Raw genomic sequence first — 25,670 nt, forward strand, 5'->3', positions numbered from 1 at the left:
TGTGGATTCTTGAAATGAAACGGCTCGCGGCTTGTGCTAAGCTCGCTCGAGTTCGTCACCTTCGTAAACATAAAAAGACTATGTATTTTATAAACGAAATAACCCACCAGTACCTGAATATAACAAAGTAAGCCTCTCAAAATAAAAAGAAAAAAAATGAATCTAAATGTGTCGGCTTGAGCTCGAGTCGAGCCTCACACTTAAAGCGAGCCGAGCCGAGCCTGAGCAGGTCGAACTCGGCTCCTTCCTTTAGTACACCACGCATGAGAGAGAGAGAGAGGGACCTGTAATTATGTGTCTCTCTCTGCCTTTGGTGGCTCCTATTATTATTCATCCCCAGCCAGAACTCATTTATTATTATTTTTTTCTTTATTTGATTTTGGTTCCTCTTCTTCTTCAGAGCAACCAGAACTCATTTCTGCATCTTTTTTCTTTGTCATTTATTATCTTTTGCTTTTTCTTTTCTCTGCTAGACAGACAGAGTAGAGAGAGATAAGGGTGGTGGGCATCTGCCATATAGATGTTGAGCACGAGGAGACACGCGCGAGCGCACGCTCTCACTGTTTCCCCTTTTTCTCTCTGCAAGCGTGCGAACGAAAAAGGAGGGGGAAAGTGAGAGAGAGAGAGAGAGAGAGAGAGAGGTAAAAAGGTTTTGAGGAAAAGCGGACGATGAAAGAGAATTACGAAAGGTCCGATCTCTGAGAAATCTCTTCCCTAGGGTTTCGTGAAAAAAGATTGATTTCTGACGCCTCGCTTTCTTTTCCTTGTTGATATTTTTCTTTTACCTTGGGATAAAAAGTGATTGTATCTTCTTTCTTATCGCTTCGTTTCAGGCGGATTTCGAACTAGGGTTTCGTTCAGGCGGCGGTAGTACGGTAACGGAGAGCTCGATCTCGATCGGGGAGAGGCGGCTTCCTCGAAGAATTCCGGTGCGAGAATGTCTCGGTTTGGCCGGATTCATCTCAGGAAGAGGTGGAGATGAGCTCTCCGCCGGTGAGTCTCCTCTTCTATATCTCGAGCTCGAGATGCCTCTCTCTTTCTCCGGCGTTGCACGCGCATTTCCGATTGAACTAAGGGTTGGCTCGAAGTGTTTGTTTGTTCTGGCGTGCCGGTCCGTGGTCGTACGGAAACTGGCCTAGTATTTGCGAAAAGGAGGGAAGTTTCAGTATGAGCTTCGCGTAGTGTGCTTGTGTTTAGGATTTTTTTTCCCTTTTTGAAGCAAAGGAGGAGGAGGTGAAGAATCTCGGTTACTTTACTAACTAGTGGTTCTTAGTTCTCCAGCCCGGCTCCGATCGGGAGCGGAGAATTAAGGGGCTTCTCGCAAGTCTCGGGGGTCGAAATTTGCAGTGAATCTCCCTTCTCATTGGTGTTTCTTGGTGGCTGAGTGGAGTTCCGGTTTAAACCGGCGAAATTAAGGCTTTGTGTGATGAGGTTGCGTGTCTAGAGCTTCGGTTTCGGAGAAACTGTCTGAACTTCGACTAGAAGCTATGTGTAGTAGAAATCTGTGTGTGAAATGGGTCCTTTTGATGACCAAGAGAGTATAGGAGCTGGAGTTTCTTTTTTAAATAGTTGCTCAAATTTTATTTTATCTTTGACTTCCGGTGGAAATTTGTTCTGGCGTATTAAATTAGGGTATTAGAGGGTGGGAGTTTGTTAAGCTTGATGTGGTTTGGTTTTTAACCGGGTTCCTCTTTCAGCGTGGAGTTTTTCTAGTAAAAATGTTGACTTTGGGCGTTTTCACTGGGGATACTTCCATCGTAAAAATTAGGTTTTTTCTTAACGGTGGCCACAAGCTGCGGTTTATGGGAACTGGAGCTTGATACGGATGAAGATTGTTTCACATCTTATGAATCTTGTTCATTTGGGTTGCAGATCAAAATCTTCCTCATGGAAATTTCCCGCTAAATCTGATCTAGAGTGCACCCATTTGTTTATTTTCTACCGCATGTTGTCGGTACGGGAAATTCCTCGATCTTATCTTTGATTCAAGGATCTTGCTAAAGAAAGTTTCAGAGAGAAAATTGAGCTGATCTGGGGTTTAGGATCGGCTTTTCTAGGAAGGTCGTACTTCCGGCATTTCAATTTCAAAAGATTTGTGTAATTTTAAGGTGTTCGAGAGCAACTGGGTTAGTCTTCAAGAGTTGGGGCTTAACTTTTTTTTTTCGATCTGTGTCTTTGTTCCAGGTCAACTTGAGGTTCGCAAGAGTGCTTATTCTTTGAAAGGAGGCGGAATCAACAAATTTTCTTTTTTTTGTTCATCCGGAATCTGGGCGACCTGGTCGAGATCGAATTTTCGAGGGCGTATTGCATCCTTTCTGTTGATATTTAAGATCTGCGGGTTGCGCAGGGATGGGCTGCCACTGCTCGAAGTTCAGTTTGTGTCCGTGCTATTCTGAGGGGACCGTTATTGAAGTTTCCGATGTTGGTGAGTGTTTGCTTTTGGCTAATTTGATTGCATCTGGCTGATGAGTGGTTTTTGGTCCTTTTCGTTTAATACCTTCTACCTTACTCATTGCAGAAAATGGTGGTAACAGCGAGGTGGATCATTTGCCCCCTTTCACTGAGTACTCTCTCGATCAGCTTAGGTTTGCTACATCAGGTTTTGCCGTGGAGAACATTGTGTCTGAGCATGGTGAGAAAGCTCCAAATGTTGTTTACAAAGGAAAACTGGAGAGTCAAAGAATTGCCGTCAAACGCTTCAACAGATCGGCATGGCCTGATGCAAGGCAGTTCCTGGTAATTCTTTTCTTGTTTTGGATGGTGTTAGCTAATCAACTTTCCAAGGTTATGGTTTCTACTTGGGCAGGACAATAGAGGGATGGAGGGTTCGTTTCAGGCATCCAAAGATCCAAACCATAGAGCTACCTGCTTTATGGTGAATCCTGAAAGCTTGTTCTGTTACCCGACCCTTCATGTTTCTGGTTAGGCAGGAAATGGCTTGGGGACTCTGCAATGAGCTGGAACACAGTGAAAATTCTTCTCGAATTTTGTCCGTCTTCCACATATTTCGCACTCGAGCAGATGGAATTTAACTTGGGTTTTGACTTTTGACTTTTGACTTTTGACTTTTGACTTTTGACTTTTGACTCTTTGAGTAGTGCCAGGATTACCCCAGCTTCTGTCTAGTGACGAAACCCTGTTCGTTTCATGCGGTCAATTAGAAGGGGAGTTGTGTTGTCGTTGTGACCTGTAGAGTTTGACATAGTTGGCAACATTTTAGCTTGTGTCATCTCTTTCCCTAACAAATATCCATTTAATGCCGTTGTTTTTTTTTGTGTAATGCACAAAATGCACTGTGCAAGTTATTCAACAAGGAGTTGCTAATAACGTCAAATTCCACACTTGTGACATGCCACTTTCTGACCCACAGAACCCGTGTGTTTTCAGTTTAATTTAAGATGTCCCTTCAGGGCTAGTTACCTGTAGGGGTTCTCCTTCACTAACTTTTTTATTTAAAAAACTCAAGTGTATAAAAGTACTGCTGCCCATGGTTGGGATTACTTTTTCTTTTGATTGGTCTTAAAACAAAATTTTGTTGAAATAAAATATTTATAAATCTGAACTTCTATAATAAAACTGCATTCCCATCAAGCATTTGTGCCGACAGACTGTTCGAGCTCATTAAATTAGGTACAGAGATATCTAATGCAACTAACGTGAATGTTTAAAATGATGCCTTTTTAATATATCAGGTACAAAATGACATTTGGTTTCAAATGCAATATCTTATTCCTAAATCTTCTGTTCATATGCAGGAAGAAGCAAGAGCTGTTGGTCAGCTCCGCAACATTAGGCTTGCGAATTTGATTGGTTGTTGTTGTCAAGGCGACGAGCGATTGCTTGTTGCTGAATATATGCCAAATGATACTCTGGCAAAGCACCTTTTCCATTGTAAGTTGTCACATTGCATTTAGTTCCTGCTCAAGTATTGCACATTTTGCTGAGTAGTAAATTTCTTTCTGAAGATAAAAATTTCACTGTTTTGACAGCATAGCAATAATCATACTAGATATTATCTTCTGGATGTTTGTCTGTGGTCTCCAATTTGTCTGTGGATTCCAAATTCACTGACTTGGCCTCTTTGAGCTGTTTTGTCTGGGAGAGCATCCCCTTATTCATTGTTTAGCTTCATGCTGGTGTTTATGAGTCTGATCTTGTTTAACTATACCAGCTTGCTAGAACTTGACTTTCTTTAAAGTTCCAAACAAGTTTTCAGTCCTCATGCATCATTTATATCCGGGCCCACTTTGTTTCCTTGTTTTTTCCTCATTAGAGTGTCCTATCTGTATCCTGGATGGTGTACCAGATAAAAAACTGACAAAATAAGAACTAGAAAAATGCTTTAATCACCATTTTTTTCTGTTTCCTAGTCTACATACAAATAGAGATGAGTGGCCTGCCTCTCCAAAGTTTTAGAGGCCAAAAGCAACATGATGGTTGTGAAAACCAAGGCTAAGGTGTAAATGTTAATGCAATCTCAAGGCACAAGCCTCCAATTGAAATTGAGAATTACAAAAGCATGTGAAGAATATGTTTTCTCATGCGTATGATTGGCTTGAACTCTGGAGATATATTTTCATTCCGAGCTTTGCCAAATCGTAGTTAGTTTTTCTACTTGCCAAATACATATTTTAGCTCTTTTTTGAAAATGATTTTTGTTAGAACTTGCTTATTTCTTTTTTTATTATCATGAAAAGTTTCTGGGTTCTAATTAATTTGTATATCGGCATAATATATGGAATTATATGATTTCTTTATTGTGCCTATAGTTGTAACTTTGAGGTTTTAAAATTAAATGTTGATGACTATTGTTGACCATGCAATCGAATTTTCATTTTGTATGATCAAACTTCATTTAATTTTGAGCTTGTAATCAGGAGTTGTGTCTAAAATTGATAGTTAAAAACTTGTTTCGAGGTGGTTGCTTGATCTGTCCTTGTTTTCAATGTGATTTATTCATTATTGTTGCGTTTCTATAGAATGCTAGAGTTCTTGGATGCACAAAGCAGTATATCCTATCACAGCTGATTATATGTAGCTTGATCTGTTTGGGTATCAGAAAGATTTTTTCTTGCTTCTTGGCATGATTCTCAACCTTCATGCTTCTTTAGCATTTTCCCTCTCTCTGCATTCTCAGAATTAAGTGTCTTTGGGGATTGGTTTGTGTGTTTTTGCGATCATGTTTGGGATTTTGATTCATTGTATACATATAGGGGAGACTCAGCCTATGCAATGGGCAATGCGGTTAAGGGTTGCATTGCATCTAGCACAGGCTTTAGAGTATTGCAGCTGTAAAGGACGAGCTCTCTATCATGACCTCAATGCCTACAGGGTTTTATTTGATGAGGTGAGTATATTTAGAAGGGTAACTTTGGTTTGACAACAAGTGTTTTCATACTTACGTTTGTTTAAAACCTTATCTTATTGCCAGTTTTCTTTTGACAGGATGCTAACCCGAGGTTATCATGCTTTGGGCTGATGAAAAATAGTAGAGATGGAAAAAGTTACAGTACTAATTTGGCTTTTACCCCTCCTGAGTATTTGAGAACAGGTATTTTTTGTTTTTGAGAAGTTAATGCGGTCCTGATAGTTAGAGGATGTAGTTGTTTTAACTTAGAGGTTGCTTTTATCTATAGACGTGATTATTTTGCTGAATTCGTAGTACGAAAATGAGTGCTTCATATATTTGCCTAGATGAATTGACAGGAGATTTTATGAAATTTCTTGGGGGTCTAGTGTTTCTGTAGTAGCTGAGGTGCTTTTCATGTTCATGTGTCAATGACCGTACAAAAGTCGTGTAGGTAGATTTTTATGGCACTGTCACTCTTGTAAATGATTGGCCTCTTTTGTACATTTATAGTGTTTCTATAATCACCATTTAAAGGTCACAAGGAGATCTTTTTTTTTCCGGATTCTTCTGATCTGTTTTTTCTTAATGTCTGTTCAATATATTTGTTTTTCGCTTTTCTTTTCATGAAGAATGGAAAGGAAATGCTACAACGTTTTCATGTGCATCCACTTTGTTTATTGCTGGTATGGAGACTTATCCTCTTGTATCATTTGGTAAAGTTGTTTTTTGTGTGATGATGATTATGAAGATTCTGGCATTATTGTCTCGAGAGCTATCAACCTATTTTTTTCCCTTTAATTGTGATTGGGTATGAGTCCAGATTATGTATGTTTTTGCATGATCAGTTTCAAGGAAAATATGACCTGATACAGAGGTGTATAAATCATGTATGTTAACCTTGAATGCAATCATCATTCTTTTGGAAAGTTAATCAAGAATTTTGTCTTAACATAACCACCTAATCAAGAAACTGGTTGTAGTATCCACATATGCTAACATAAATGACTGTGGCGATAAATGGGAAGCATGGTTTCACTTTTTGATGAAGGAGGTGGAGGGCACCCAGAATCTGAAAGTACAACTTGAAAACTAAAGAAATGGAGTCCTTGGATTTCAATAAATCGTTCATTTTTCTGAAATCAATGGTGAAGGGCCCTAGAAAAATTGGATAAAATAAAAAGAATAATTGCATTTAAGGATGTGTTTGAATCCCCGGATCTTGATCTCTAGTATGGAACCCCTCCCCCCTTTTCAGACTTTAAATATGTGGATTTGTTAGGGGGTTTTGGCCTGTGGTGAGGATCTCAAACATGAGGACTCTAGATCTGCCGTTTGAGTGAGGGTCGGATCAAGCCGTGAGGCTCATGCCTTGATCTACGTGTCTGTTGATCTCCTCAAAGATCCACGACATTCAAACATAACCTAAGTTCCTATGTCACATAGGTGCGGGTACAGGTGCATATGCGGCGATGCGGCACTTTAAAAAAAACTTGGGTGCGGGGTGCGGGGAGGGTATATATATAATTTTTAACAGTTTTAAGTTAACACTACGGGTATGTGTGCATTTATATATATATATATAATGGATAAAAATGGACTTGATTAGGGTTAACTGAATCTACTTTTGGATAGAAATGGACCTCAATGGGGTTGACTTCACCTAACACAAAGGAAGCTGTGTTCAAGTGTCGCACCCGCCTAGGTGCGGGTGCAGTTCCCTGTTAGAAGAGTCTGTGTTACATAGAACCTAACTGTATCATTCAAATTTGAGATCTGTCAGAGGAGTAAATCATAGAAGGCCATATTTATTCCTGGAAGTAGATCTGCCCACCCAACTTGATGTTTGAGCAAAATCAGAATCATTTTCAACAACATGATGTATCGAAAAGCCAAACAACACATTTCATGAAGTAGAGATTTGTATCTTTTTGGCTTGTCTCAAAATTTTCTTTTGTCTGCAATTATTGAAATAATACATTTGGCATAAGAAGAGAAACCTTATGATCCTCTTTGCTAATCTAAGAAAAAGAAATGTGTGAGGGCGTGAGAAGCAGTGAGGAAACAAATTATGATCCATAATAATGTGTGCCAGTAATAGAGCCAGTCTGTTCTCTTATCTGCCATGAAAATGGACTGGAGAGCAGGCACAGGTATGCGATGTCCGCCACTTTTTTTGGAAGATGTATGTAATAGTAAAGTAGGCGTGCATGCATCTCAGCAATAGAGCCAATCTGTTCTCTTATCTACCGTGAAAATGGACGGGAGAGCAGGCACAGGTATGCGATGAAGAACTATATCAATGTCTAGGATCATTTGGCATGAGCAGAACAAAGTCATGAGTGCCACTTTTTTATGAAGATGTATGTAATAGAAAAGTAGGCATGCATGCATGCATGCATCTAAGCAAACAGAAGCTACTGATGGTTCACCAACTATGATAGAAGTGGGTCAAAGTCTGTGGGAGTAGGACTGCTGATAAATAAATGAAAGTGCCCCATTTCTTTCTCTTTCTAGGGTAGCTGAACTTTTGTCCTACTGTTATTCAACAATAATACCATGAGAACATAAAATGATGAACTGAAGCAAACTGGAACTAAGTCTTTGTCAGGATGAACTGTGTAGCAGCTCTCCATCTTCATAACATCTTTGCAGCTGAATGTGAACTTGAAAGCAAGAAGCTGAGTTATGATACTGGGAACTAGCTGACATAATGCAGGTGCATGGAGTGTATGGATGGTTTATATGTATGTTATTAATAGCATAACATTTATAACTAAAAAAGTAAACAATTGCATGTGTATGTTTATGTGTGTGCCTATGTCACCTGGGTACGGGTGCAGCAATTTAAAAAAATGAGGGTACGGGTGAAAAAGGTGCAGGATCCGACCCGATCCATGTCACCGTCCATGTATGTAAAGATGTATTTTAGTTATCGGGTCTGGATATATATACCAGACCCGACCCATAGTGTAATATAAGCTTAAATACATGTTTAGGTCACGATTTCTTTAATTGAAATCGTGACAGCCGCAGCCTCTCTTTTCTTCTTCTCTTCTCTTTCTCAAAAGAAAAACTTACATGGTATCAGAGCCAGGTTCCACCTAGGGTTTGAAGTGGCTTCCAAAAAGGTGCGACCTGACTATTTCAATCAAGAAAGGTTCTTATTCCTTCCACCTCTTCTCTTAGTTTTTTGGAAGGATTCACGTTTCACGTGAATCCCTAAAATCAACCCATCTGCTTCTTCGTCTGGAACATTCAGATCTGGTTGTGTTTTTGCACCAGATCTGAATCATTTCACCTTCTGTATTCACGTGAATCCCTAGTTTCACCTGAATCCCCAAAACTGACCCATCTTCTTCTTCGTCTGAAATACTCCACCTCTGCATATTCTTATTTTCTCACTTGAACCGAAATATTCAGATATGTGCGTGAGATTGCATCAAATCTGATATATTAAGTCTCTGATTGGTTTTCCTTTTATATACTGTCCAATTTTTTTTATATCAGATTTCTGATCTACATCTAATCCATCTAGTGGCTGCAGGACATTCCTCCTTGTTATCAATCTGATATTCGTATATCCCATCCTCTGTTGATATCATACTCATTTGTGTTTTGTCTGAAAACACAGTCAAGTTTAAATTCAGTTCAACGTGAGTTGTTCAGAACTTGTTATCGTGTTAATCATAAACCCCATAAATATAACAAATTTTTTTGGATCTGGTTCTCCTTTTGAATCCGAAAATTTCTGATCACTAGTTTCTCGAAAGTTGCACAGCCGCAAAAAAAAAAGGGCGATCAACAAATCTCTCTGGCTGTAGACTGGGCACTTCGTGAATACTTTTCTGTTAAAATTCTTTTTTCATGGATCTTCATTCCTCTTTATCCAATCTTTCCTCAAGTTTTCTCACTCAACTCGTTTCTGAAAAGTTAACTACCTCAAACTTCTTGATTTGGAAGAGGCAAATTATTCCTTTTATAAGGAGTCAAGGTCTCTTAGGTCACCATGATGGAACCACTCCCGTCCCACTCGAATTTGTTACGAGAGAAGAAAAAGACGACAAAAGAGTAAGTTCAATTGTGTATGTCAAGAATGTTGACTACCTCAACTGGGAAAGGAAAGATCAATCAGTGGTTGCATACATCACTTCCACCTTGTCCCAAGAGGTCCTTGTTGCCATCCCCGACAACTGTATTGCTCTGCAACTTTGGGAAAAATTGGTTCAAACATATTGACAAGTTTCGCAGGCGAGAATGGTTTTTCTCAAGAGGGAATTCCAGATGTTGAGAAAAGATTCCATGACCATCATGAAATATCTGAACAAGATGAAGACTATCACAGATCAACTTGCGGTTATAGGATGCGCGGTGAATGACAGCGATATGGTACAACAGACTCTGAGTGGATTGGGATCCGACTACAACATGATCGTCACTTCCCTATTATGTCTCCCTGCTCTTCCTACCTTTGATGAGTTGCGAGCAAAATTAATTCAGTATGAGATGACTCTGAAAAGGTTCTCTGAGGAATCTCATGTTCACACAAATTCTCAAGAAGTTTTTGCCACAGGGGTGTCTTATGGTAGAGGACGCGGACGAGGAAGACAAGGACGAAGTGGACACGGAGGGCGTGGTTTGCTTCCCACTCCAAATATGTTAGCTCATGCGCATGGGTTAAGATCCATTCCTACCTGTTTCCTTTGTAATAAAAAGGGGCATATCAAGGCGAATTGTTGGCATAATTCAGAGAATAAAGGAAAGGGTCCACAGACAAAAAACAAAAGGAAGTTCTCAAGCAGTAGAGAGATTAAAGATTTGTTGATATCTGCCTTGTCAGAGTTGAAATTGAAGCAGAGCGATGAAGGCACCTGGTTTGTCGACTCAGGGGCAGCGACTCATGTAACAGGTGATACATGTAAGATTTCTAACCCCATTCCTTATTTTGGAAAAAGTAAGATTGTCACTGGAGATGGATCCCACCATCCTGTTTCTCATGTTGGAAAAACTGTCATTCCCATGTCACATTCCACTCTTACTCTTTCTGACGTTCTTCATGCTCCTGACATTAAGAAAAATATTGTCTCTGTCTCCAAACTTATTGATGATAATAATGCTTCAATTGAATTTACTCCCTTCTCTGTGCAGGTCAAGGACCTTCGCATGAGGGAAACATTCGCTGAAGGAAAGAGACGAGGCAATATGTATGTCTTTGAAGAAGCTCCTTGTCATGCTGTCCGCCCTGTCCACCTGAATTCAGAGCCTTCATTAGAGTCGTGTTCATCCTCTTCTGCTAATGTTTTTAGTATTTTTGAATATAATAAGCCATTCTTATGGCATAGTCGATTAGGACATTGTGGGGGTCATTTCATTGAGAAACTTGTATCTAATAATCTCATTTCAAAAGAAAGTCTAAATAGGGATGAGAACAGTCACAAATGTTCCAGTTGTCTTTCCTGCAAGAGTCATGTATTGCCTTTTCATTCCATTAATAAGAGAGCTTCAAAACCTTTTGAGATAATCTGTTCTGATGTATGGGGACCAGCCCCAGTTGCCTCTGGATCTGGGAGCAAATACTATCTAATCCTTGTTGATAGCTATACTCGATACACTTGGATATATTTCATAAAAAATAAGTCGGAAGTCTTCTCTTTGTTTCAAATTTTTTTTTCCCTTGTCAAAAATCAATTTTCTGAGTCCATTCAATTTTTCCAATGTGATGGAGGCGGGGAATTCTCATCCCGTGATTTTATCTCTTTTCTTTAAAGTAATGGAATAGGAAGAAGGGTGTCCTGTCCTCACACCCCTCAACAAAATGGAATTGCTGAACGAAAACACAGGCATATCGTTGAAAGTGCCATGAGTATGCTTCATGACAGTAATCTTCCCATCAACTTATGGACATAAGCCTTCCATTCTGCCGTGCATGTGATAAACAGACTGCCTATGGTTATTTTGGAAAATAAGTCTCCTTATCATTGTCTTTTTGGAACTTATCCTAGTTATTATGATCTGCGTGTTTTTGGAAGTATTTGCTATGTGCATATCGATCAGTCATTGAGAAACAAGTTTCAAGACAAAGCCCAAAAGTGCAGATTTGTGAGATATGTTGATGACTACAAAGGGTATAGGTGTTATGATCCCACCAACAAACGTATCAGAACCTCAAGAAATGTTGTGATGAACCAAATTTTGATCACGGAGCTAACACAACGAGTATGTCAACTGAAATTTACCATCCTTGGCTAAGCTCAGAACTTTTTGCTGGCTCCAATGAAACATGTTCCTCAGATTGCGTGCAACAAGAAGAAGAGGTTTTTGAGAACACTGGGAAGTTGGGGTCACAGAATGCAGAGGAAGTATCGGGCAGATACAAAGGCATTGTCTATTCCAGACAGAGACCGACAACATCAAGTCATTTATATCAGGTCTCAACTGCCAATCCTACTCCTCATACCCTCGCAGTCAGAAAATCAAACCGCATACGGCATCCTATTGACAGGTGGGTTAGTTATAACAACTTCTCCTTGGATTTTCAATTATTTTTAACTGCCATCAATAAGGATGAAGAGCCCATCATGTATTATCAGGCAGCAACTTCTATGAAATGGGTAGAAGCCATGAATGATGAAATGCAAGCCTTGCATGAATGTGGAACATGGGAAGTTGTTCCCAGACCACCTGACAAAAATGTTGTCGGATGCAAATGGGTCTACAAAATCAAGTACAAGCCAGATGAAACCATTAAACGATATAAAGCAAGGCTTGTAGCAAAAGTATTCACTCAAGAAGCAGGGCAAGACTATGATGAGACTTTTAGTCCGGTTGTAAGAATGGGAACGATTCGAATTATCATTTCCCTGGCTGTTGAACATGGATGGAAGTTGAGTCAGCTTGATGTTAAAAATGCATTCTTACATGGGGATTTGAAGGAGGAGGTATACATGAAACAACCCCCTGGATATCACGAACAAAATTGTAAAACCCATGTATGCAGGTTAAAAAGAGCCATCTACGGCCTGAAGCAAGCATCTCGCTCTTGGTTTGATAGCTTCTCATCTGAGATTCAGTAACATGGATTTTCACGTTCCATGCTGGACCACTCATTATTTATCTTTAAAAGCCAGTCTCTGACCACTCTATTATTAATTTATGTCTGTTGAAAATAGGTGGTTCTTTGCTTAAGTTATTTTATATTAGAGGGTTTCTGAAATTTTGTCCTCATAAGGACTTACATGTAATTTCTCCTTTTTGGAGAGAAGCCCTAATTAATGCAAGTTATCGAGTTCTATTCTCACAGCCGTCTCTCTCCTTCTCTCTCTCTTCTCTCTCCCTCTCTCTCTCTCTTCTTCTCCCCCTCTCTACCTAGGGTTCGGGTCATCCCTTCTCTTCTTCAACATGGTATCAAAGCTAGCGATCTCAGGAGCGTGATCGAGGAGCGTGATCGATCTGATCTCAGGAGCGTGATCTACATCCTCGAACCAGGTGTTGATTAAATTTTTTTTTTTTGAGATCTGATGACAGATCTGGCCTAGATCTGTTATCAGACCTAAAGAACAACATAGAGAGCATCGTGGGAGTACTCAGGTCCGGCAGTCGTAATTTTTTTTGTGTCTCACATGCCGTGACGCCTGGGTGTGGCAGCTGATAGCAGATCCTATTGTCGTATGCCTATGTCTGCTGCCATGATGTGTTTGTGGCTGTCGTGACTTACAGCATCTGCAAATATGATTTCAGTAATTGTTGTCGTGATTTTAAGCCTCTGTCGTGATTTCAGCATCCACCGTGACCCTTCATGCTGTCGTTATTATTTTGTTTGTCGTGATTGCATCTATTGTCGTGACTTCAGCATCAAACCCACATCAGCCGTGATTCTTCATGATGTCGTGATTGTTTTTCCCATGCTGTCGTGATTAGTTTCAGCATCGGAAGCTCTGTAGTGGAAACAACCATTTTTTGCTGTGTTGAAAATCATCATGTTTATGTGAAGGTTTTTTTTTTTTGGTCGTTGGTTCTAGCTGATGCGTGACTGTTATGTGTGTGGACTGCTGTTCAAGATTCATGTGTGTGGGCTGCTGTCCACTATTGTCGTGGAAATTGCAAGCTTGATTCCTGTGGTGCTGGGGAATATTCTCCTCGTGTGACCTGTTGTTCCTTACTGTCGTGGTGTCTTTTTGTGAACAACTGCTAGGTTGCTTGAAATCTGTCCAGATTTTTTTTTGCTGAAACAGAAATATTTTGTTAGTATGGCTGAAACTTCAAAGTGTGATTCCAAATTGGAACACATTGGTGAATATAAAGCATTTGCCAACCCCTTCTCGTATGGCTCTTCCGTAAGGTTGAATGAAACCAACTATGCCAGATGGTCCAGAACTTTTATGATGTCGGTATCTGGACATCGTCGAAAACATATTTTGTTGGAAGGCGAACCCAATGAGAAATTGGGAAAATATGTTACTTGGGATGAAGATAATGACATAGTTATGTCATGGATCATGAATAGTGTCGAATCCCATATTGTAGATGGATTGATCTACTATAATACAACCAAACTGATGTGGGACAATCTTCGTGATACATATTCACAAGAAACGAATGTGAGTCGTATCCTGCAAGTCGAACAGGAAATATATAATTTGCAACAGGGAGATCAGACCTTGGCCCAGTACTATGCCTCGGTCAAAGCTGCGTTTGAAAGACTTAATGCTCACAGGCCCCTATGTTGCTCAAAGCAAAAAGATCATCAAGAACAAACCATGGTTGCTCGTTTTCTTACAGGTCTTTCTTCAGATTTTTCCGTTGCAAAAGTTCAAATGTTGACTCGATCAGATGTTCCCACTCTTGCCGATGCTTACAATCGCCTGAGTAGACTTGCGATCTCTCTGCCACAATCTTAGCCTGTGACTCAGTCATCTGCTCTTGTTGTCCCATCTAGTTATGGGCGTGGAAATGTTCAGAATATCAGAGGACGAGGACGTGGACGTGGTATGGGTGGCAGAGGAAAGCTTCAATGTACATGCTGCGGAAAATCTGGACATTTAGAAGATCGTTGCTGGGATAAGCATGGTCGGCCAACCTCTTCTTCATTAAAGTCATATACTCCTAAAGCAAATGTGACTACTATCGAGGCTACAAATGTATAAAAGAATATTGCTGAAAATGAGAGTAGTATCACTCTTAGTCGTGCCGAATATGATGAGCTCATAGCTCTTCGACCTTTGAGTTCCACTCCTCCTGTAGCTGGTGTTGCATATTCAACCAGAAATCATCTTCATCCGACTGATAGTAAGTGGGTTATTGACTCTGGTGCATCCAGACATTTGTGTGGCAATTCTCGTGTTTTTTCAGATCTAAAGGATATTAAGGCTCAGATTGGAGTCTCCTTAGCCGATGGGAGCTCCTCCCCGGTTGTTGGTCAGGGAAATATTTCTATATCCTCCTCATTACAGTTGAAAAATGCTCTTCATGCTCCAAATTTTCCTCAAAGTTTACTTTCTGTTAGTTGTCTTATAAAAGAACAAAACTGTAGAGTAATATTTGATCCAATGGGTTGTCATTTTCAGGATTTGCTGACGGGGAAGAAGATTGGTGGAGGCTATGAAGAAAATGGAATTTACTACCTACATCATCCAATGGGTACTGTCCATGCTGCAGTGGAACATTCATTCAATCCTGTTCAGTGGCATCGTCGTCTTGGTCATCCTTCTTTGTCAAAGCTTCGGTCGGTCTTTCCTCAGATTCCTTCCACCACATCATTTCAGTGTGAGGCATGTCAGTTGGGCAAGCATCATCGAAGTTCGTTTCCTTCGAATCAGAGCCAGTCTAGTAATAAAGTTTTTGAACTTCTTCATGCAGATGTATGGGGTCCTAGTAAGATTCCTACTAGGACTCAGTGTCGTTATTATCTTGTTATTGTTGATGATTTCTCTAAGTTGTCATGGGTATTTTTAATAAAAGGAAGATCTGAAGTTCCAAGTATTATCAAATCCCTAATTCTTGAAATAAAAACTCAGTTTGAATCTATTGTCAAGATTGTTCGCACTGATAATGCTCTCGAGTTTAAATCAAAAGGTCTGTTACAATTTTACCAAGATCATGGCATCCAACCTCAAACTTCCTGTGCCTATTCATCTCAACAAAATGGGGTGGCTGAGCGAAAACATCGACACCTCCTTGATGTTGCCAGGACCATTATGATTCAATCCAATGTTCCTGCATCATACTGGGGTGATGCGATTACCACTGCTTGCTATCTGATCAACCGCATGCCTTCGTCTTCTGTGGGTGATCAAATTCCATTACATATCTTAAAACCTAATGCTCCACTTTTCCCTTTATCACCAAAAATATTTGGATGTGTTTGTTTTGTACACAAACTTGGCCCTGACCGTGATAAATTAGCCTCTCAAGCTACAAAATGCATATTTATCGGTTATCCGAAAAATCAAAAGGGCTATCGATGTTATGATCCTATTTCTCGCCGAGAGTATGTCAGTGCGGATGTATCTTTCCTGGAATCCTCTCCATATTACTCTATTTCTAGTTCCTCGCTGCAGGTTGGTCCAGCTGAGTCTTTTCCATTACCTATACCTCCTTTTCCTTTGGAATCTGTGCCCCCATTACCGAATCAAACTTCATCCACTTCCAGATTTAATAATCCTCCATTGGTATATGTGCGTAGAGCTCCACTTCCGCAAGAGCCTTCATCTTCTTCTTCTCCTGAGGTAAGTTCTACTGACAATAGTGATCTCCAGGATGATGATAACAGGCCTATTGCTCTACGAAAGGGGACAAGACAATGTACCTTATATCCCATATCTCATTTTGTCTCTCATGCCAGAATTGGACATCAGTTGAAGTCATTTGTTTCAGCCCTGTCTGCTGAAACTATTCCTCTGAACTATCAACAGGCAACACTTGATAATCGCTGGAAGCTGGCTATGCAAGAAGAAATGACAGCTTTAGTATCTCAACATACCTGGGATCTCGTTGATTCCCCAGCAGATGCTGTCATTGTTGGATGTAAATGGGTATATACAATAAAGTACAAATCTGATGGTTCTATTGAAAGGTACAAGGCCAGATTAGTCGCGAAAGGGTATACTCAGACATATGGAATTGACTTCTTTGAAACTTTTTCTCCTGTTGCACGGATGGGTACCATCCGTCTTGTTCTCTCAGTAGCTGTTCAGCATGGTTGGAGCTTATGCCAATTAGATGTGAAAAATGCATTTCTCTATGGGGATCTATCTGAGACCGTTTACATGCAACAACCTCCAGGCTTTGAGGTTGAGGGGGAGTGTCAGAAGGTGTGTAGATTGTGAAAGGCGATTTATGGCTTGAAACAAAGTCCTCGTGCATGGTTTCAAAAGTTATTTGAAGTAATGTCAAGCTTTGGCTTTAATAGATCAGCAGCAGATCATACTCTTTTTATAAAGAAAACTAGCTCTGGCATAGTTGTTATGGTGGTATATGTGGATGACATTATTCTTACAGGAGATGATATGAAAGCTATTGAAGCCACAAAGGCTCATCTTCAAAAACACTTTGTTACAAAACATCTTGGTTCACTCAGGTATTTTCTGGGTATAGAAGTTGCTAGGAGCCGAGAAGGGATGGTGTTGTCTCAACGGAAGTATGTTCTTGACTTATTAAAGGAAACGGGCATGTTGGGAGCTAAACCAGCAAATATTCCCATGGACCATAAAGTTCAGTTGTTTGAAGAAGGGTCAAAACCTGTTGATAGCAAAAGCTATCGCTCCCTAGTAGGGAAGTTATTATATGTAACTGTGACCAGGCCGGATATTGCTTTAGCAGTAAGCAAAGTTAGCCAATTTATGGACAAACCAACTGAAGTACACTGGAATGCAGCCATAATGATTCTCAGATATCTAAAATCATCCCCTGGAAAAGGGTTATGGTTCAGGAAAGGTGGAACTCTGGAGATAGTAGCCTATTCAGATGCTGACTATGCTGGATCTGTAGTAGATAGAAAATCTACTACAGGATTCTGTGTCTTTCTGGGAGAAAACTTGATTTCATGGAGAAGTAAGAAACAAACTGTGGTTTCCAGGTCAAGTGCTGAATCGGAATATCGAGCTATGGCCCAAACAACTGCTGAATTGATGTGGGTTTGCACTGTCTTCATGACCTCCAGGTGAAGGTTCTCTCTCCAATGACCATGATGTGCGATAACAAAGCGGCAATATATATAGCAAACAATCCTGTCTTTCATGAGAGAACAAAGCACATTGAGGTTGATTGCCACTATGTACGAGATATGATTCAAGCTGGTCATATTACTACCAAATACCTAAAGTCGGAAGACCAAGTTGTAGATATGTTTACAAAGCCCCTTGCTAGGCCAAATTTTTCAAAGTGTTGTGACAAGCTGAGCATGATTGATATCTATGCTCCAGCTTGAGGGGGAGTGTTGAAAATAGGTGGTTCTTTGCTTAAGTTATTTTATATTAGAGGGTTTCTGAAATTTTGTCCTCATAAGGACTTACATGTAATTTCTCCTTTTTGCCTCTCTCTATTTAATATAGAGAGAAGCCCTAATTAATGCAAGTTATCGAGTTCTATTCTCACAGCCGTCTCTCTCCTCTCTCTCTCTTCTTCTCCCCCTCTCTACCTAGGGTTCGGGTCATCCCTTCTCTTCTTCAACAATGTCGATGATATTATCATCACAGGAAACTCTGCGGACCACATTCAAGAAATAAAAGACTTATTAGGTCAAAGGTTCAAAATGAAAGACCTTGGAGTTTTACGCTATTTCCTTGGTGTAGAAGTTGACAACCAGGCTCATGGATTGACACTCACTCAACACAAGTACACCGTAGATGTTCTCAGCAAGACAGGCATGAAAAACTGCAAACCTCTAGGAACTCCGAGTGTACTTCATCAAAAACTTAGTGCTCATGATGGAGATCTGTGTGATGACTCCACCAGGTATCGCAGCATAATAGGAATGTTACAATACCTCACATTCACTAGACCTGATATTGTTTATTCAGTCAATCAAGTATCTCAATTTATGCATGCGCCACGTACTGGACATATGGAAGCGGTCAAGAGGATCCTTAGATATCTGAAAGGGACTATTGGGGATGGATTGATATATTTACCACAGTCTCATGGCTAAAGCAAGCACGAAATTATTGTATATTGTGATGCAGACTGGGCAGGAGATCCCGACGAAAGAAGATCTACATCAGGATATTGTGCCTTCATTGGAAGAAATTTAGTCTCTTGGAGCAGTAGAAAACAAAAAGCTATCGTTAGATCAAGCACTGAGGCTGAATATAAATCCATGGCTGCTGTCACTGCCGAAGTCACATGGATCAGGCATCTTCTAACTGAAGTAGGAGAAAAGATCTGCCACACTACCTTGCTCTGTGACAATCAAAGTGCTATCAATATGTCATTCAATCCAGTACATCACAGTCGTGCCAAACACATTGAGATCGACCAACACTTTGTGAGACAGAAAGTTGAAGAAAAAGAGATTGAACCTGAGTTTGTCAGTACTGAAAGACAGGTTGCAGACTTATTTACCAAAGGGTTAACCAAGGATCACTTTTGGATGCTTAAAAGCAAGTTGTTCATGGTCCAAAACCATGATCAACTTGAGGGGGGGTGAAAAAGGTGCAGTATCCGACCCGATCCATGTCACCGTCCATGTATGTAAAGATGTATTTTAGTTATCGGGTCTGGATATATATACCAGACCCGACCCATAGTGTAATATAAGCTTAAACACATGTTTAGGTCACGATTTCTTTAATTGAAATCGTGACAGCCGCAGCCTCTCTTTTCTTCTTCTCTTCTCTTTCTCACAAGACAGGTACAAAAGAAAAACTTACAACGGGGTCAGGACTGTATATATATTTTGTGTGGGTCCAATGCAAGATCCATATAATGGTTTGTAGGTCCAATGCAGTTTTTAGTAAAAGAGGGACATATTTTAGTAAAAGAGGGAGTTGTGGGATGACATTTTGAATAAAGGATGGGGTTGTAGGTAAAAAATGAATAAAGGGGTGTGGGGGTGGGGTGTCCGGAAATTTTTAAAAATGAACAAAGGGGTGTGGGGGTGGGGTGTTCGGAAATTTTTAAAAATGAACAAAGGGGTATGATAAAAAGGAAAGGGCCTCCACCGCCTCATCCTCTCTCTCTCTCTCTGGGTACAAAGAAGGAGAACAAGGAGGTGAAGAAGAAGATGGAGGAGGAGGTACCTCTCTTTCTCTCTCTCCTGCTGCTGGGGTGGGAAGGGGGAGGTTTGACAGGAAAAAAAAGAAAAATAAAAGAAAGTGAGAGTGTGGGTTTCAAGTTGGGTCTTAGTTGGACCCGCACAGGTCCACGTACACGTGCTGCACCCGGTACCCGTACGCGTGTCGGGCCGTGGGCTGTGTTAACACGGGTACATGGCCTGTTTTGCCGTGTCCTGGTGTCATAGGTGTGTGCATGTTTGTGTGTGTACTGCATGCATGCGCGTGTGCAACTACTTTTATTGTAAACATATATCTATTTATTGGTTGCTTACGTGAAAAGTGACCAAGTGATCTGTAGACAATTTTTTTAAGAACCATTAACTCTTGACTTGACTGGGCATGCGTTCGTAAGAAAATGGAATCCTCAAACAAACTTCAAATGCTTCCTCACGAATAAACTCTCTCAAGAACCATAAAGGTTCACACACAAGGCAAATACTTAAGAACCACTAGGGTTCACACACAAAATACTCAAAAGAGAGATTCCAAATGAAAAAGTGAAGAATTGATTTCAAGTGGGACAAAACCCGCATACACTAGATAAAATACAATGGGGTAACTCCCCATATATATACACAAAAAGAGAGGGCAAGGGAGAGTTGTTGGACATTCCAACAGCTCTAAATAGAGCCGTTGGAGTGTCCAACGACTCTCACAGCTTTTGCTTTTTGACTTAGTCAAAAAGCAAAAGGTCTATATTATGTCCAAAAATGAAAAATAAAGTAAAAAGAAAAAACCTAACTAACCTATGCTATTGTGACTAAACTGGAAAAAAAGATTACATATTATGGGATATTTACATATGAGATTATCTATGAGATTACAATTTCCAACAGCGTTGGCTCTTGACTCAGTTGAGTCAACTCGGTGACAGGCTGGTCATGATATATATATATATATGTTTGCTACCCTCGTGGGTAAGGAACCCTTTATTTAAAATTTATAACATTTTTATTTTTTTCAGTCTTTTTTGCACATCTGACCCTCCAGATGTGATCTACATATCAAGTTCAATAGAAACTGACCTTTGGATCATGTTTTTCTGACATATATGTCAGATTTTGCGAGAGTTGAAAAATCAATGGCTTACAATGTACCAAAATTTCAAACCTTAAACAAACATTTTTATGTCGAAAAATTATGATCCAAGGGTCGATTTTTACTATTTTGAAGACATCTATGAGGTCAGATTTGGTCAAAACAGCCACCCCCTATGAGTTTCAATTAGGTGGTTCCTTACCTACACGAGGGAAGAAAATGCTATCCCTATATATATATATATATATATATATATATAGAGAGAGAGAGAGAGAGAGCAGCTAACCTCTGTGCTAACCAGGCTTTCAAAGGGTTTTCTCCATGTATTACTTAAATTCGACCTTACAGATGTGTTCGGCACAGTCAATTTACTAGGAAACAGCCCTTGGATCATGTTTTTTCGATGAAAAACATGAAATTTTAAGCCTTGAATATTTAAGAAATCTTGCACCATCTATTTTCTATACGGTCTGATTTAAAGAAAACATGGGAAAACCCTTAAGCCCGGTTAGCACGGCGGTTAGCTAGAAAAGTGGTTAACAGCTACCACCTTCTCTCTCTCTCTCTATATATATATATATATATATACATCAGAAAAACATGATCCAAAGGTCAGTTTCTACTAAACATAATATGTAGATAACATCTGAAGGGTCGGTGTGCAAAAATCAGCAAAAAGTAAAACTACTATTTTTTTTCACTAGGGTGTTCCTTACACACGAGGGTAGCAAAAACTCTCTCTCTATATAAGTTGCTTGTTATATATTGTATTATCTGTATATTTTATGTCTTTTGTGTGTGTCTGTGCGTGAGTGCATGTGTGTACATGTCTGACTACTTACTATTGTAAACATATATGCTGGACTTACTGGTTGCATAGGGGAAAAGTGAGGGGTACTGTGTTTAACAACCCAATGACTGGTGACTGGACTCGGCATGGGTTGACTTGTGACTCTGCCGAATGATGACAATTTTATATTTTATGTTATATAATCTGTAATATAATATGCTTGTTATATATCATATCCTCTATCTATGTATATATCTTTTATATGTAAATATGTGTAGCATGATATATATATATATATAATGTGTTAATGCATATATATGTATATATGTGTGTGCTGTGGGCTGTGTGTGTGTGTTACCATGGGTACAAAATGGTCATTTCCAGCACTTGTTTTCCCAAATTTTGACCCTGCAGATGTGGTCGGCATGATCAATTTGTTAGAAATTGATACTCAGATCATGCTTTTTCGACAACAAATACGATTTTTTGTGCCTTTTACGAAAATTTTAGGCTGTTGAGCATTGAATGCTTAAAAAACTGCCCACAAGTTGTAATTGGACAATCCAAGAGCCAGTTCCTACAAGACCAAGCATCTAGATTACATCTGTATGGTTAGATTTCAAAAAGATGAACAAACAAAACTCAGTTTGACTCGTGAGTCAAACTGTAACTCAGCTTGAGTCACAGATTGATTTGTCTGGGTCAAGCTGTAATCCTGAGTCCATTCACTAGGTTAACCCATTAAGTGGATGAGCTGGGCTGAGCTGGACAAGTTAAAGGGTTGACTCACCATGCTTTAAAACATTTTCTATAGGCTCCCTTTAGACACAAAATGGTCAATTCTTATTCCCTTTTGCACTATTTCTTATTTGTTTAATTGCCAACTATGTGCATAACAGCCCATTTTTCATGCAATTTTCATGGGAAATCGCAGAACTGGCATCCTTTTCTCTCCCTTTCCCACCATGAGTGAAACAAACATCAAATCATCATGGTGGGAAAGTGCCACTTTGGCACAACTAGTCCCCATTTTTTCCGATCACCTGCCACTTTTCATGTGCAAATGCTTCCATACCTCCCCCCATATGAAAGCATTTTTACAGGAAGGCTGAGCTGGCAGGATTTTTTAGAAATCTCTGTTCTTCCCCACGAAAGGCCCATCCCTTCCATGAGAATGAAACAAGCGGGCCCTAAGAGTCTGCTTTGAAGGTGGAAACAACTCAGTGACCTGTATTCAGCAGTCTTTGGTCTTATTGATGTTAGTCACAATTAAAGATTAATTGTTTAACTACGAGTGCTATTGTATGTCTTGGTTCACTATTTTCAAAATGCATTTACTAAAATTTTGTAAGTGCTTTGAATTTTACAAATAGTCAGTCTTGGACTTTTAGTATGTTGAATTGTTTAGTCCATGAGCAATCATTGGCATGAGCTTGTAATGTTCTCTCTTTATTTCTACTTCTACAGGTAGAGTGACCCCTGAAAGTGTAATATATAGTTTTGGCACGCTTTTGCTTGACCTCCTTAGTGGGAAGCACATTCCTCCTAGTCACGTAAGTATCAGATTTCCTTTGTTATAATTTTGCTTTTAAGCAATGGCTGATGCATTTTTCTTTAGTTTCTTCTATGCAACATTTAGTGGTGAATATTATTTCTATGTCAACCTCATTTAGCTATTTCATTTTTTGGCTACCACCTAATTGTTTCACATAGTTAGAAATAAAAAAAATGTTTGTGTGCATAATGCATATTCATTAAGCATGTGAAGAGTCTTGCTTGCGCCTGTTATATTCAACTATTTTACCATTAAGATGGTTGAGATTTGGGCCGTCTTCTTGCCAAATGCAGGCCCCTGAGCTCATGAAATGCAACATACATACATCACCAATACTTCTTGTGTGTCTTCAAGTCGTTTTCATATGTGCCATGCAATTTTAATGGTTCACTGGTTGAACTTCTACCTGCGCATTGCTTGTATGACTATGTACCTGTTAAAGGAACATACTGGTTGATTGTTTATAGGTTCTTAAATTGGATTGTGCATCTATTTCATGTTTCTATCAGTCTTGAAGCATGAATCTAGCTGTGTAGATCAGGCAAGTATTTGATTTGAAAATTGAACATTGGGTTTGAGATGTGAAAATGCTGACCCTACTAAATGTTGTGGTTGATGATTCTGTTGGCTTGTTTTTCTGTCATAACTTGGTTGTCGATCATTTCTTTTTCCCTTTGTAGTTCTCCATAACAGTTAGAATGAATTTGATTAACTACGAGAAATACCCTAGTTAAATATATGTTGATTAGATCCTAGACTGCATAGTGGTGACTTTTTGGTTGCTAAATGTTGTGAATAACATGACTAATATATCCCATTTACGCTGAGACTGCTGTGTGCATATGGAGTCTAAGCCTCTAATGTTTTATGCAAGTAGTCAGGGTAGAATTGGGCAATTGAGTCAGAGTTTTGTCAGGCTTCCCTATCAATGGTTGTTCATGAGAAGGGTGCTGAGGAAGCATTCTAGTCATTGAGGAGGTAGCTATGTTGTTTGTTCCTTTGCAATTGCACCCAAAAGCAGAATTGGCAAATACCTCTCCTAGAGGGAGCATTTGGAAATTCCTGGAATTTAGGTTTTCACTTCTCAAAATCCTTGAATTCCCTCTAATGCCCAGCTTCCAAACAGAATCATGTTCTTGTTATCTGGCTTTAGTTCCATTTTCATTTGTTGTAAATCGATCATTGTATTATCATATTATATCACTATTTGGGACCTGTGGCTTTATGGCATCAATGTTGAGATATTGTTTTATTTCATTCAGGCCCTTGACTTGATCCGAGGCAGGAACTTTTTGATGCTGACAGATTCTTGCTTGGAAGGGCAGTTTTCTAATGATGATGGGACCGAGTTGGTGCGGTTAGCATCTCGCTGTCTACAATATGAACCCCGTGAGCGGCCAAATGCAAAGTCTTTGGTGGTTGCTTTATCATCTCTTCAGAGAGAAACTGAGGTAATTTACCTTGATGAGGGGGGTGACATCGTTTTCGTAGCTTCTGGTGTATCTTTATTTTTATGATCTATAAATGCCTTTTAAGAAAGGTCATGCTTAGCGCTATTCATCAGTAGCATTACTAGTATTTATGTCTGCATTCATGCTATTTTTTGGATTTAAGAGCCTGCATTGAACCAGGCATTAGCATGTTTTAGTTATTGCGACTTTTGAAACTATAATTGAACCTTTGCTACCTTAAGCGTCTGGTTTCATGCTCATATATTATGTGGGGGCTATCCCCAAGCTTGCATATCAAAAGAAAATGAAAACAGTGTATATGACTCATTGTGTTTGATAGTGTATACGACTCCTGTTGAAGAGTGGTCTGGTCCTTTTCTCCTGTTTATTGTTTTGGTACCCTATTGACCAAACTGAAGGCTACAAAAGGATCCAAGATTATCTAAAGTTATTACTTCCCTATGTCACAGGGATACTCCATAATTTCTGCCATTCCATATCCCTTTATATACACATCATATAGGAAAGTTTATTGAAATGGCAGTATCCCTGTATTGGCAGCCCTGTCGTATCCATGTGACATAGTTACTCACCAACAAAGTGAATACGGATATGAAATTTAAAACTACACGAAAGTAATGAAGGTGGCATAGTCAGTGTTAGCTTCCAGAAGCAAGATAAGTTGCAAGATATGTCACATGGATATGGTTGTGGGAATGAGATGCGATGATGATATGCTTGGTACAACATGGGCAATTCTCAAAAAGTGTGACACAGAACATGTATATATATAAAGTAATAAAACATGAAAGTTTCAGGTGCAGACTCTTAAATATCAATTCTAAATCACTATAATAAAAACATCAAATAATAAAAAATAAGTTGAAATTGAAATTTAATGTAATTGACAATTTTTTTTAAAGAACACAATTGAATGCAAAATAAGTAATGGAGCTCATAAATTGAAATGAATATGGCTAAAGTTAATGACATAATGTTAACTGTCTCTGACATTGATTTGACTGTGTCCAGGTGTCATGACTTGTTGACAATGGGGTATTGATGCTAAGCAAAGTGTGGGTGTGACATAGGTTGCAAGCTATGTCACATAGGTGCGGGTGCAGATGCGGTGATGCGGCACTTTAAAAAAACTTGGGTGTGGGGGTGCGGGGAGCATATATATATATATATATATAATTTTTTAACAGTTTTAAGTTAA

General features: G+C 39.5%; 1 protein-coding gene across 2 annotated transcripts in view; it reads left to right on the forward strand.

The window, feature by feature from the left end:
- The first annotated feature begins 334 nt into the window (after positions 1–334).
- LOC149818977 (serine/threonine-protein kinase BSK5-like) overlaps positions 335–25,670 on the forward strand; it is a 51,169-nt gene continuing 25,833 nt past the window's right edge. For both annotated transcript variants that reach the window (XM_089984315.1, XM_089984316.1), the window contains exons 1-9: positions 335–689; positions 834–993; positions 2,185–2,425; positions 2,519–2,736; positions 3,756–3,891; positions 5,214–5,347; positions 5,446–5,551; positions 22,913–22,998; positions 24,263–24,451. In XM_089984315.1, the coding sequence (XP_089840441.1) occupies positions 2,350–2,425; positions 2,519–2,736; positions 3,756–3,891; positions 5,214–5,347; positions 5,446–5,551; positions 22,913–22,998; positions 24,263–24,451 (945 nt within the window). In that variant the 5' untranslated portion in view covers positions 335–689; positions 834–993; positions 2,185–2,349. The remainder of the gene's footprint in view (positions 690–833; positions 994–2,184; positions 2,426–2,518; positions 2,737–3,755; positions 3,892–5,213; positions 5,348–5,445; positions 5,552–22,912; positions 22,999–24,262; positions 24,452–25,670) is intronic.

This window comes from Nuphar pumila, chromosome 13, assembly GCF_984573655.1.
Source record: "Nuphar pumila chromosome 13, dmNupPumi1.hap1.1, whole genome shotgun sequence".
NCBI classification, from domain to species: domain Eukaryota; kingdom Viridiplantae; phylum Streptophyta; class Magnoliopsida; order Nymphaeales; family Nymphaeaceae; genus Nuphar; species Nuphar pumila.